Source organism: Rutilus rutilus, assembly GCF_951802725.1.
Source record: "Rutilus rutilus genome assembly, chromosome: 4".
Taxonomy (NCBI): Eukaryota; Metazoa; Chordata; class Actinopteri; order Cypriniformes; family Leuciscidae; genus Rutilus; species Rutilus rutilus.
Window position 1 is genome coordinate 2,931,359 of NC_140212.1, and position 14,811 is coordinate 2,946,169.

Genomic DNA, 14,811 nt, shown 5'->3' on the forward strand with positions numbered 1-14,811 from the left:
TCCAGCGTCTGCAGGCAGTGTTCCTCCGTGAGCTCTTTATCGTGAGCGAACAGATATTTTTACCTCCGCCCGGTCTCCTCCGCCGGCCCGAGCTGAGAAGGGTGAAGCTGGTTATGTGGGAGCCGCTACTGATGTCAGGTGCCGTCCTCCGTTCAGCCGTGCAGTCGACGCGTGTTTGCTTCGCTTGTCTCGTCCTCCTCTCCTCAGATGAATAAGTCATGGAGCTTTATGCTCAAGCACCACGAAAATTTGTCTCAAAGTGGATCAGAGTTGCTGTCAGCGCAGGAAGAGGAACAGGAACAGGGAAGCGAGCGAGGAGGGAGGACAGCGGCGCGTGTTCGCGTTATTTAAGATGCTGATTCATGCTCATTATCAAAAGGCATTGGTGAAGCGTGTCTCTGCTCTCTTTAATATATTTTGCAACTTGTGCACACATCGCAATGCTTGTTTAGGCTGCCGTCAGGCTTATTTTTGACGGTTTGGATATGCACGTCTCGTCCAATCACGAACTTTCTTTCCAAACTCTCAGCAGATTGAGTGATCTCATGCTGCGATCGGTTTATTTATTTATTTTTGTAATGCAGCTAACTAGATTTTAGGTTATTTAGTTTAACGTAACCAACACGCAAGATTCAGGATGCAATTGATTGCAGCAGACACAAATTCAATCACATTTGTAAGCAAAATCATTTTATTTTAGATGAATTATTTTAATAAAGTGCTTTGAGCCGATGTGCAGCATCACTGTTAATTTTGTCAGTGATTACACTTTAGATTAGGGTCCAATTCTCACTATTAACTAACTGTTAACTACGACTTGTTCCTCAAAAAACTCCTAATTATAGTTAGTAAGGCAGTTGTTAAGTGTAGGCATTGGGTGGATTAAGGGATGTAGAATATGGTCATGCAGAATAAGGCATTAATATGTGCTTTATAAGTACTAATAAACAGCCAATATACCAGTAATATGCATACTAATAGGCAACTAGTTAATATTGAGAATTGGACCCTAAAATAAAGTGTTACCATTAATTCATATATATTTATTTAATATATATATTTAAAATGAGTTTGACAGAGTTTTTGGATTTCATCAACAAAAACAAAGATACGATGGCGATTAAACTTTAAATTAATATACACTGATGAAAATGACAATATTACTACTAAAATGTTTATTTAGAAAAATGTAGAAATAATATATTAGTTTTAAATGTTGCATTTAGTTTAATAAATGCATGTTTCAATTAATATTTTTTATATATAATTTATGAATATATTTATTCAAATGTTATATTATAATACTTTAAATCATTTTTAAATGTTTTTTTTTTTTAAGTTTCACATTTGTTTGTCATTTTGCATCTTGCATGAGTGTTATATTCCATTTTAGAGTAAAATGGACAGTTTATAATTGGGAAATTAAAAAACATTGAATAAATGTAAAAGATATTTCCTTCAAAAGACGAATAAAAAAAAGAGTACGAATTAACACGCTGCCATAATATATAAATAGGATGTTTATCTGGCACAATGGATGTTTCCGATGTTGGCAATTTCTTTGATTATAATGACAGTGATTATATATCAGTTCTCTTGGAGTGCCATGTGTTCAGTTAAATAATTTGAGTGAAACTAACTGCTGTAAAACTGTCTATTGAAAATATTTGATGGTTAATGCCAGCATTGTTCACTGTGGTAAATAATTTAGTTGGTCTTCTACATCCAGCCAACATGGTTTGGAGCTTCTCGTGTTAGAACAGAGCAAATAGAGACGTGACTTTTGTGGTTTGTGATTTTGGCACTCGGAGCTCTTTATTGATTCCCACTCTGTCAGTACAAGGGTGTGCAAGCCAAACCTTTTAATGGTGCCTATAAAAAACGCCAGGGAACGGAAGCCGAAATCAGCAGCTCCTGGAAGAGTAGTGCTCGTAACTCTCCCTCAGTCTTCACAAACTCTACTGGCACGCTCTCACTCTTCCCATCTGTTTTCCTGCGCTTCCTGTTGATGATGTTTGTATGCTGTAATTACTTCTGAGCGATCGGCAGATGACAAGTGAAAATTAAGAGACGGTTAATGATCAGCCGGAGTCAAAGGTGAAGGCAGCAGGACTGTGACGAGTATAAGCACGACTCTTTTAGCATACATTAATGAGCCAGTGTTTAAAGGGGACTATTTTGCTCTTGTTTTTGTTTCAGGCTCTACTAGAACAGGTTTTCCTGCTTGAATGTTCATTATTTTCCCCATATTCTCCATTGTTGCAGCTCCTCTCTTCCCAGTCTGTCAGTAACGCTCTGTTTAGTTCCTGTCTCTATGAAGCCCCTCCTTCTGAAAAGCACACTGTGCTCTGATTGGTCGGCTGGATCAGTGTGTTGTGATTGGTCAGTGTTTGGGAAATGTCCCGCCCCTTACCATAACCTCCAGTTTCAACACACTACTAACTAACTCAACCAGGCCCCGCCCCTTTATTCTGCGTATGAATTATTTAAATGAGGAATATTGCGACGTGTTCGTTCCCGGGAGAAACTCAAGACTACAATGGAGGCGTTTCAGGAGTTCAGAAACACTGACACTGATATAGAGAATAACTCTCTTTTTCATGCTCAAACAGCAACATTACACACTAAAGAGCGTAATTGGACCCCTTTAATTATCACCTGCAGCATAACAGGAAATCATCACAGAGTCAAAGCCAGGCCTTATTAGCATGATTGTATTATAAAACTCACTTATTCAAGTGGATTGCTCGAAGTGCTGTTGTTTTGTATTTCATTGACCTCTTTGTGACTCCACTTTCTTTGTTTTCCAGCATTACATCCTACCAAACGTTGCCAAGGAATATGCCGAGCCACCGTGCGCAGATCGTGCCGCGTTATCCCGAGGGTTACCGTACGCTCCCGCGCAACATGCTTCGGCCGGACAGCATCTGCAGCGTCACAGGGTCGATGTACGACCGGGCGTTACAGCCAACCACGGCAGAGAAGCGCCGCTCCATACGGGACGACACCATGTGGCAGCTGTACGAGTGGCAGCAGAGGCAGTCTCACACCCGGATCGGATACGGGACGCTTCCCAGCCCTAAAACCATGGGGCAGATCACCGAGTCCATCCCCACCTCCCCTTCCCACGGATCACTGTCCGGTTACCACACCTTCTCCCCTAATCGTCCCCTGAACCCGGATTCCCGCTCTGAAGTGTCCTCGCCGGTGTTTCGGGGGGACGTGACTATTGAACGCCGCCACCGACCGCACCTCTCTAAGGTAAAGAGTCACATGGGGTTCCCACCGTATGGAAAGACTGGGAAGATCACAGTCACAGACGAGGCTTAAGCTAGTCCTAGACTAAAATACATGTTTGAGATGTTTTAAAGGGATACTCCACTTTTTTCGGAAATATGCTCATTTTACATCTCCCCCAGAGTTAAACAGTTGAGTTTTACCGTTTTAGAATCCATTCAGCCGAACTCCGGGTCTGACGGTACCACTTTTAGCATAGCTTAGCACAGATCATTGATTCTGATGAGTCCAGTAGCATTTCTTTCAAAATGACCAAAGAGTTTCAATATTTTTCCTATTTAAAACTTGAATCTTCTGTAGTTAAACCGTGTACTAAGATCGACGGAAAATGAAAAGTTGCGATTTTCTAAGCCTATATGACTAGGAACTACTCTCATTCCGGCGTAATAATCAAGGAACTGTGCGGCTGTACCATGAGTGCAGCAGGCGTAGTGATATGACGCAGCGCCTGAAAATAGGTCTAATAGGTTAGACAAACTTAGTCCCGGTCACGTTGGAAGAAGTTACCGAGCTGGGGACTATTTTCAGGCGCTGCGTCATATCATTACGCCTGCTGCACCCATGGTACAGACACACAGTTCCTTGATTATTACGCTGGAATGAGAGTAGTTCCTAGCCATATCAGCCTAGGAAATCGCAACTTTTCATTTTCCGTCGATCTTAGTACACGGTTTAACTACAGAAGAGTCAAGTTTTAAATAGGAAAAATATTGAAACTTTTTGGTCATTTTGAAAGAAATGCTACTGGACTAATCAGAATCAATGATCTGTGCTAAGCTATGCTAAAAGTGGTACCGTCAGAACCGGAGTTCGGCTGAATGGATTCTAAAACGGTAAAACTCAACTGTTTAACTCTGGGGGAGATGTAAAATGAGCTTATTTCCGAAAAAAGTGGAGTATCCCTTTAAGTGAAAGCAACTTGCACTGACAAATCTGAAGTTGTGGGAACCTCTGCATTTAGTTATAGTTTAGAAAGTGGTGATAAAATAGGACAAGAACTCAGTTGATATTTCACTGCTTTTGTCCGTCCTTCTGTTAGACTGTCTCACAGATGAATTGTTGAATATCTGTCAGCTGTTAAATTTAACTACACAATTAGATAATACCAGTTTAGCTCAACCAATTACCAAGCAATGCTTCATTTTGTTCAGTTTGTGGTGTAAAAAGGTTGCATTAGCAATTAAGGCGAGACACTACAGGTGAATAGGGTAACATTTTTAACTAGCAGATATCACCATGGAACTTTCCCAGTCGATTACCTACATTAAGATGAGAAAAAAATGTATTACAAGTTTTCTGTAATTTAATGTTTAAATATGCAAATTAGGCAAGATCTAATTAAATATGCACGAATTTGCATATATTAAAAAAAACGAAATCTGAGTATTGGATAAAGCCAGGTTAAAAATGATTTTTTCATTGTGTTCACATATTAGATGGGGGAAAAAATTACGGAGGGATTTATGGATATCTACTTTTGTTATCCTGTAAATCAGAAAATACTGTCAATAGCCTTAAAAAAATTATCTTCGCCATGTTTTTTGGAATAAAATGTTATATAAATCAGCCTAGGAATAATATATTTACAAATCCCTCGGTAAATGTCTTTATAATATAACTAGGTACAAGACTGGAAAGTTTGGTGTATATAGGTGCTACTGAAGTGGAGATTTCGGACTTGGAGTACGAGAGAAAAGTCATTTTGACAAAACGGGCTTTAAAGATTTATCATCAGCCAATGAGATTGCGCATTCAGCCCTTTTACTTTCACAATTGGTTGCTGATAAAAAGGAAATGACCATATTTGGATCCGACAGCGTTGTACAGGAGAGAGAGAGCTTTCCAGTGTCTCGCCTTAAAGGAAAAACACTGGTCAGGTCAAAGTGTCGGAATAATCTTTGGTCCCAAATCTTTTATACATTTTACTGGTAGTCACTGTATGAGGAATTTGTGGGTATAATATGTCACGGTTTACTTTTATTTTGCTATCCTCACTTACATAAATGAACTATAGTGTCCTGCACCCACTAGTAAAAAAAAAAATGATATCTAATTTTTGGTCCGACTGTGTATCTGTCTGTCAAACCAGAATCTCGCTCAGACACGTCTTTCAGCGATTGTATAATGACACAACTGTCATTTTCCTGAGCTGAGCGGGTGATTATCCGCTCACATTAAATTACCGAGTCTTTAAGTTTCTCTGAATGCTGAGGGTTTAATGCTCTCTTCACCAGAACGGCTCGTTCCAATTGCCATGATTGTCGTGCTTTTGCTCTTTCTCTCTCAGTATTCCTACCCTGCCGAGCGCAGGCCCGTTCCTCCCGCACAGAGCATCACTGCACAGTCTCTGCAAGGCAAAACGGTACGCTTTCCCTCTTCTCCACCCACCACTTCCTCTGTGCAAACAACATCTATGTAACACACAGATCCACAACTTTTGCTTTCCTGTCAGACTCTCTGCATTTTTCAGTTGCGAGCCACTGAGGACTCGTCGAGGCTTCTCTGTCTTTGGCTTGCAAATTAGGCTGCTTTTTGGACAGAATATTTTACATGCGTAGGTCGAAGCTGCTTACGTTAAGTCAACATGAGATCAAAATTGATTTAGTTTTTTAAAACATGCTCCTGGTCTTACAGTGCATGATTCATCAGTGCACAAGGTAAACAATTTTTCTCTGATCTTTCATCAAAATATGACTTGATCTGCTTCACCTGAAGGTATTCCACATTATGGATGTAAAACAGGTTGCAAATGCATTTCATGTTGAGGTAAACGGATATTCAAATATGTTCTACAAGTACAAGTACACTCCAGTAGCCTTGTCATCTGCACAAGGTGTGTGTGTTGATGGGTTGTTTCAATGCAGAAGATTTGGTTATTTATGTTTTAGGTTGAATTAAACGTCTCCGACAGAGAGGAGCGTGTGTGTGTGTGTGTGTCTATTGTGACAGCAGCACACAGGAGAAGTGCTAATACCATAAGCTCTTATTAAAACTAAAATGATTATTCTCTTACTTGACGTTTCAAGTTTTAACAGCCTTAGGCCGGCTTTTACCTGTTAAGCCTATGCTTGTTATTTATTCATTTCACTAACACAAAATACAATAGGCAGAAATTGCCTGTGATATGATTTCAGGGAGACCGAGCATTATAATGAAAAAGCCTGCGGTCACTTGATGAAATATTAATAGAGCTTCTCCATGTGTGTTTTACTCATCATCACCGGGTAACTGTTGGAAAAATGTCTTTAGCTACAGTCCATGAAATTAAATTTAGTATCTTAAACATTTTGATTTCAGCAAAAGCCTCTTCATCTCCCTGAGAAAAGTTTTTATGATCTTTGTTTTTGTGTGATGTTACTTTTTTTATTCTTAAATTATTATAAGCCAGGATGAAATGTCAGACACAAGATAACTCAGATGCGCTGGGTTATTTGCTTCAAGTTACTGCTTAATTGGCTAGAAGAACAAGTTTCTAAGGATAAATGAGTGTTTCTTAAAAACATATTTAAACTTAATCCAGTTATTCCTGCTGGAAAAAACAACAACTTACTTTTAAATTTAAAGTTACTAACCTAGTTTATGCAACTTAGCTGGTTAATGTCAGTCTATCCTGAACATATTATACTTTAATGCTACAACACAGAAAATAGAAGCATTGAAGAATATAACATTTTCAGGATATTGACATAAACCTGTGATATCTAATTTACATTATTAACCAGCTCAACCAGGTTCAGCTAAGCTGCGTAAACCAGTTTAATAATCACACACACACACACACACACACACACACACACACACACACACACACACACACACACACACACACACACACACACTCTCTCACACACACACACACACAAATATATATATATATATATATATATATATATATATATATATGAATAGTTCAGATGCAAAAGCCTCTAAGTGCCATCTGAAATTTTCTTCTAAAATGATCATTTTAATCAAGCTTGTATATTTAAGTTCAGTAATTGCACTTAAATGGCAATGAAAATTACCTATTAATTGTCATTTAAGTGAAATTACTAAACTTAAACATACGAGCTTGATAAAAATTATCATTTTAGAAGAAAATTTCAGATGGCACTTAGAGGCTTTTGCATCTGAACTATTCATATATAGTATCTATTCATATTTTCAATTACCTTTTATTTTTATAATTTTAATTTGTTATATTTTTTGTAATTTTTTTGTGCTTGATTTTCATTTCTTAAAAGCAAATTTTCCAGCTATTCCAGACAATATACAGTCTAAAACCAGATTGTACTTAGTTTCTAGCTAGAGAACCTGTTGTTTTAATGGTTACTAAACTGGTTTATGCACCTTAGCTGGACCTGCTAGAGCTGGTCAATCATGCTGAATTAGAAATCACAGGTTTATGTCAGTCTGTCCAGCAAATGTTCAAAGATTGCAACTCAACACATAAAATACAATAGCCAGAAATTGTCTGTGATATGATTTCAGAGAGACCGAGCATTCTAATGAAATAGCCTGCGGTCACTTGATGAAATATTAATAGAGCTCCATATGCGTTTTACACACATGTCATTACACATCTGTATCAAAACACGGCCCAAACCCCCGTAACCCTCTGATCCCGGCCCACACTAACCGCTGTCCTGTCCCGCTGCAGCCAGAGGAACTGACTCTTCTGCTCATCAAACTGAGGCGGCAGCAGGCCGAGCTCAACAGCCTCCGTGAGCACACGCTCGCACAGCTAATGCAGATAAACCTCGATGCCACCAACCCAAAGGTCAGCCTGTGCATCCCAGAGTTAAAGGGCTTGTTAGTGTACCCCGCAAACCCCACAACCTCGCCCTTTCATCTCCTAGTTTGGTGGTTTTCCCATTGCTTCCGCATGCTGTTGTGGATTGGTTGATGTCTACTTTACTGTAAGTTTCAATGCAAGATTTAGTGCTTTACAATATGGTTTCATTTGTTAACATTAAGTTAGCTACATTAGTTAACATGAGCGGTACTTAAAACTTCTAGTACATTTATTAACTCTTTCCCTGCCATTTTCTGGGAATCCATGATTTCACTGTTACACACAGTAGGAGGCGCTATTACGCTTCTTCTGGAAGAGCACAGAATCTCCAGATCCAATAGTAAGCATTGCTTACACACATAATAAAATAACGCGATCATCGTTACTGATTGAAATGTCGAACCAATGAAAAGCTTTGGTGGTGTTGATGGACTCGATCTACTCGGCCTGTGTTTTGATCATCGTTATGAATCTGATCCGGACGTAGTCTTTGACCAAAACGTAATTTTCTCCGCTTTTTGATCAAAATGTTGCTTTTTTAAATTAAACCTTCCCAGATTCAAGTGCTGATAAAAAAAAAAAAAGATAAAAAAGAATACATGAATCTAGAATAAAATGTTTTGTTTTGTTTAAAAGCAGATGCTCTGTTCTTTCTTTTGACATAATGTATGTTTAGATATTAATACAGCAAAATGTTCTGTTGGCCGTGAAAATGATCAAAAATGCCGGAGCATAAATGCTAGCAACTTTTTTTATTATTTTTTTAAACGCTGTTGGGGAAAGAGTTAATATTAGACAATAAATAATTTAATAAATGTTTAAAATCAAAAGTAATACTTGTTAACATTAATTAATGCACTGTCAACTAACATCAACAAGCAATGAACAATTATATTTTTTACTAACTACACTCTTGTGAAGGTTGAAGAACCTTGAACATTTCCATTGCACAAAAGGTTCTTAAAAATTATGAAAATGTTTATTAAATGTATTAAAATGTTCTTTTTAGAACTGTTCGCTGAAAAAGGTTCTTTGGGAAACCAAAATGATTCTTCTATGGCAATTAATGCTTTAAAAAAATATATCGCTCACCGTTAGTTCATGTCAGCTAATGCATCAGCTAATGTTGACAAATGAAACCTTATTGTAAAGTGTTATAATGTTGGAGAAACGTCCTTTCCTTTCCACTAACGTGCAAATCCCTTCAATCCCGTAGGTTTTGATCATGTTTCGTGCGACTGCTGCATGCATCTGACGCAGCGTGAGGAACATGATCGGCAGAAGTTGTGTGTTTGTTTGCTATCCTCTTGGTGGACCCGTTTACATGCGAGAGCCTTACTTCTGATTTGCTCTTCGGCTTGCTTCATTTAGCTCATAGAAGTGCATGATGAACTTCAGGATAAAGTGGAGCTCGCCGTTGCTGACGTTGACAGCAGTGAATGGCTTCTTTAGTTGTGATTTCTTTTGCACCGTCTCTGTTGCACTTCCCCTGCTCTGAAGCCCAAAGTTTCTCGTTTTCTCACTGCTCTCCTCTCATCTTCTTTCTCTCGGCGTCTCTAGAGTGAAATCCTTTCCCATCACCTACAGAGGAATCTCATGTACTTGGACAGCCAGGTGAGGGACTCTCCTGTTTCTCACTTCCTGTTTCTCTCACTCGTTGGCTACTGTACTTTTATTACAGCACAGATCAAACCCAAGCGTTCTCTCTGTTCTCCAGTCAGTGCATCTGCTGCAGTTCTGCGTCTGCTGAATGCAGATGGTGTCCCTTAAAATAGCAGTTCACTGCTGATTCATTTAAGTCTTTTCTTATAGTAGTTTAAAATGAAAAAAACATAGGTCATTTGTATTGTTTAGTTTGTCCATTCTCAGTGGAAGCCTATTGTGTGTGTGTGTATCGTATTGTTCATATAACTAATAGAGTAACCTTTCTTTTTTGAAAGCCCTTGGTTCAGGAAGTACATTTAATATTCTTTTCTTTACAGGAATAAGCAAGTTTTGGGACTTGGGTATTAAACACTCATACTAGGGCTGGGCGATTAATCGAAAAGTAATCGAAATCGACATTCAGAACCTATAATCGATAAAATTTTCCCAGGTCGATTATTTCGATTACTTTCCCTTTAAAACACTACCGCGTGTGGAGTCACGTGACCCCGCTCCCTTACAGTACGTTATTCCGCCGACATGTCGAGCATGGAGAACTGAATCACTGAGACAACTGAGCAACAAGAGCAGCTTGTACCAAAAAAAAAAACCGCAGTCTCTGTCATTTGGAGACATTTTGGCTTCAGTAAGGAGGATGACATCGAACAAAATGAAGTCAGATGTAGACACTGTAGAAAAACAGTTTCGACGTCCAAAGGTAACACCACCAATTTGTTCCAGCACTTGGAGCACAATCACGTTACTGATTATGAACAGTGCATTAGGGCTGTCAATCTTCCTCTATAATACTATTCGAATTCCATTCCTTATTTTATTTAATATTCGAATATTAAATGCTCAAATTCATCCTATTATTAATATTTACGACATTACAGTCTTATGGATCGCCAATGCCAATGCGTGATGTTGATCGGTCTCATATCTTCATCGTGTCAGTTTGTCTGTTATTGCCTTTTGGCGAACAGCTGGTAAGCCCCGTGACGAGGAGAGAGGCAGAAAATAAGTAATTCTTGCCTGTTTTAGCGGCGGTTCCTCGGAGAGATCGTCTAGCTTGTCAGTCAGGGTGTAGCGTTGTCATAAAAAATAACGTATATTTTTCTCTCCGGTTTGGCGTTTTAATTAATGAAAACGCACTCCAAAGTGGATACATTTGAAAACGCCGTTTTCGCGTTGTAGTGTGGACTGTCCGACTGTGAATCAAATTGTCAGGAGTGGTGATCTCCGTTTCCGTGGTGGAGACATTGGAGACGATTTTTTACAGTAATGTTATGATGATACAGCGTGGATAACGTGCACAATTGTGTTACGATTCAAAAACTTTATTCATCAAAAGAAACAAAAGCATTTAATTTTCACATGCGTGTTAAACCAAGGCGGCGAGAAAGGCAAGATTGCAAAAAAATTTTTTTTTAAATATACATTAAAAAAGCAATATTCGAATAGTATTGTTTTTTTTTTTAATATTCGAATTATATTCGAATTTCGGAATTCGTTCCAACAGCCCTACAGTGCATGGCTCAAAAAAATCAAAAAGAGACTGACAAGCGCCCAGCAACAAGTGCCTCCGCAAAGCAGATGTCTTTAACACAAGCGTTCACAAATGCCACACAGTATGAGAAGAGTTCAAGAAGATGGAAAGAAATAACTGACAATGTGTGCTTTAATTTAAGTTGTTTAACATTGATGTTCAATAAATAATCATAGTAGATAGTGTGTGTTTCCTTCAATTATTTTAAAATCAAGTAATGCACCCTTCATTCAAAAATCTCTCACTTGTAATATGTGAGCATATTTACTGTAAAAAACTTGTCAGTGAACCATGAGGGCTAAAAAATAAATAAAATAATCGTTCATTAATCGTAATCGAGTTAAAATGTTCAATTAATCGAGATTTTGATTTTAGGCCAAATCGCCCAGCCCTAACTCATACCATAAAGAATTATGATTGGTGTGGTTGAATAATTCTTCTGTTTTTTATAATGTATTTTCAGAAAACAACACTATGGTATTTTATACAAATGCTACACCGCATATATATATATCTCATTATTATGTAAGATTTTGAATTAGCTTTTATCTTTTTGCTTTTATTTGTTGTTGCCAAGGGCAGATTTCACTTTGTGTAAAGTTTAAAGGAACACTCCACCGTTTTTTGAAATAGGGCTTATTCACCTTCTTTCCTACATTTAGATAGGAGGGCAAATGCATTTTTGTCTCAGTGCATGCATTGTTTTAGTTTGACAGGGTCGGCGCTAGCTTAGCTTAGCACAATGAATGGAATCCTTTGTTGCCAGCTAGCATGTCTAGCAAAAAACAATAAAAAACAATAAAAAAAACCCCCACCTAATTACTTCTTGTGGCCTGCGTATTCACAACGAGTACAAATAGCGATGCAGATTAACACTAGGCGATTTCCTAGGTAGATATTGACTTGGGACTATATTAGGGGGAAGCACAGGCGAAGCACAGGCGAAGCACTGCTACTTGGGCGCAGAGATATCACGCAACACATGAAATGTGAATATGTGGTATAATATGTGAATGTGAATACAGGTATAATATGGGTCGATCTATACATGCGTCATGTTTAAAATAATCACTTACTCTGTGGACAGCTGTCCATTTGGTCCATTCGGCGTGCAGCGTTTTTTCCAGTTCACTTTATCACACAGAAAACAAAAAATCGAGTACTGCAGGATTGATCAACACCGTGAAATCCTCTGTAGCTGTGACACAACTGCGGGCACGCTCATCTTGATCTGACGAGTTGAGCCTGGTCATCGATGGCAGTAACTTGTCCCACTCGCCACAGCACAGACACTCTATTTCAGTCGGCATAGATTGGCATCTTCCCCCACATTCACACCACCAGTTCGTGTTGACTCTCATCCTCACGTCCTTAGGCTGTTGAGCGATCGCAACCTCCTCCTCCTTTTTTTTGATCACTTTTACTCAGGACATGCTAGCTGGCAACAAAGGATTCCATTCATTAAGCTAAGCTAAGCTAGCGCCGACCCTGTCAAACTAAAACAATGCATGCACTGAGACAAAAATGCATTTGCCCACCTATCTAAATGTAGGAAAGAAGGTGAATAAGCCCTATTTCAAAAAACGGTGGAGTGTTCCTTTAAGTTGCTGAATATGATTTTGAATGTTTTTCACTGTAGTTTTATTTAACAATAATAACAACACTGCCCTGGTCCTGACTGTTGAGGTCTGACATTTTTCCTGTTATTCTTATGTGTAGATGAGACTGCAGTAACATTTATCTTGCACTAAGTGAACACAGTATATCTCTGATATAACGCATCTTGGTGGACATTTTGATGTTTTAAGCTTGAGGATGTTTTTGAAAAGGTCAACACTATCCAGCAATCATGTTCTCTTTCTTTCACAAAACAATTTATTATCTTTTAACATTATATTGCATTACTGAAGTCATTATTCCGGAAGAGTGAACAAGAAAAAAGCATGAGTAAAGCAGACCTGTGATATTTGTAAGGGTCAGAAGCTGTTAAAACACACAGCGTGTGTCTTGCAGTGCTTTGATAACAGCTGTTACTCCTCCTCCTCCTCCTCCTCCTCACGTACTAGATGAAGGAGAATGAGCCAATAATCTTCATGATTCACACTATGATTGAGAACTCGGCGCCAAGGCCGCAACTGTACCAGCAAGTAAGGTCTTGGAACACATGGTTATGCTCCTCCCCTTTCGTGTCATGGGCCCCGCCTCTTTGTCGAAGCTCCACCCCCTCACTGCCCCATCCTGTGTCGGTTTCGTTCCAGCATATCCCATTGGTTTACGTTGTTGTTGTTTGTTGTTGTTGTTGTTGTTTTCTTGTTGAAATTCAAACTGGTATTGGCATGGCTTGAACGTTTCGTACACCGCACAGCCGTGCGAATCACAGCTAGCTGACCAGCTGCTCGTGCTAATGTTGCGTTCATTAGCAATGGCTTCATCCATCACGCCGGCTTACATGTACTCGCTCAATCTCAAGTGTGTGGAGACCAGTGTGGTTTACAAAGCCTTTTTTTGTTTGTTCTTGGCATCACGTACCATTTTGACCTCCAAAGGGAAAGCATTGCGCAGAAAATGTCACGCAAACATAGTTTTACAAGGTTTAAAGGGCCGCTCACGTCAAAGACGATAACTGTAACTATAACGTTTTAATAATCATTACAGAACTGTGTTTTGCAATAGTTTTATTAAAATTATATTTTTTTGTCCTTATGACAGAGAGGTTAAGCTTATTGAGATGAGCTTTTATGAGACATACATATTTTATCTCACATCTCATAAATAAAAACATTTGAGGTAGGCCTATATTCATATTTTATACATAATATATTAATTTTAGTAGCTTAATGTGAGGAATATTCAACAAACATGTCACCAAATTGACAACTTTCTAAGCAAAAATTATTAGAGGACATGCAATTTGCGAAAGATGTAATTCTGACTTGTTGCAGTTCCTTATGAAGTGACGTGGTTTATATGCTGGATGTTCATTTTCGATGCATCTTGAGTCTCAATTGTTTTTGTAAGTCAACTTAAAGGGATAGTTCGCCCCAAAATGAACAGGTATTTGTCCGCTTCCAAACGAACTCTGGTGCGATTCGAATGAAATATGAGCGTAAAATGGACCAAAGACATGTAAACAAACCAAAAACAGGACATGATGTCACAATATGCGAGCCTAAAAAGGGCCGAATGCTCAAGCAAACCTGTTTTTTACTCGTGATAGTCATGATAGCCCATCACAGTTCAGTTCAGGCATCAGAACCGCGTCTCCTCGCATCAGATCTTGGTTTGTGTGTGACGGAGGGATTCCTGTCACTGTTTTCACTCCTTTACACATTTTATAAGCTCTTCACGAGTTCTCAGCTGGTCAAAATAACATCATATGTAGGCCACGCACATTTAGCCCAGAACACAACATTGGATGTTTTTTTGGATGTTTGGTAATTTCCGTCGCAATATTAGAAGGTTCCGTGACTTTGATTTTGCACTGGAAAACAACATAAGTTTTGTTTTGTCATCATTCAAAACAAGTTTT

General features: G+C 38.7%; 1 protein-coding gene across 33 annotated transcripts in view; it reads left to right on the forward strand.

The window, feature by feature from the left end:
- plekha5 (pleckstrin homology domain containing, family A member 5) overlaps nucleotides 1-14,811 on the forward strand; it is a 167,133-nt gene that overhangs the window by 135,386 nt on the left and 16,936 nt on the right. For 14 of the 33 annotated variants that reach the window (XM_084407208.1, XM_084407209.1, XM_084407232.1 and 11 more), the window contains 4 exons: nucleotides 2,811-3,261; nucleotides 5,585-5,659; nucleotides 7,955-8,074; nucleotides 9,650-9,703. In XM_084407208.1, the coding sequence (XP_084263334.1) occupies nucleotides 2,811-3,261; nucleotides 5,585-5,659; nucleotides 7,955-8,074; nucleotides 9,650-9,703 (700 nt within the window). Of the gene's footprint in view, nucleotides 1-2,810; nucleotides 3,262-5,584; nucleotides 5,660-7,954; nucleotides 8,075-9,649; nucleotides 9,704-13,348; nucleotides 13,430-14,811 lie in introns of all 33 variants that reach the window. The other 19 variants (XM_084407222.1, XM_084407215.1, XM_084407224.1 and 16 more) reach the window with 4 other exon arrangements.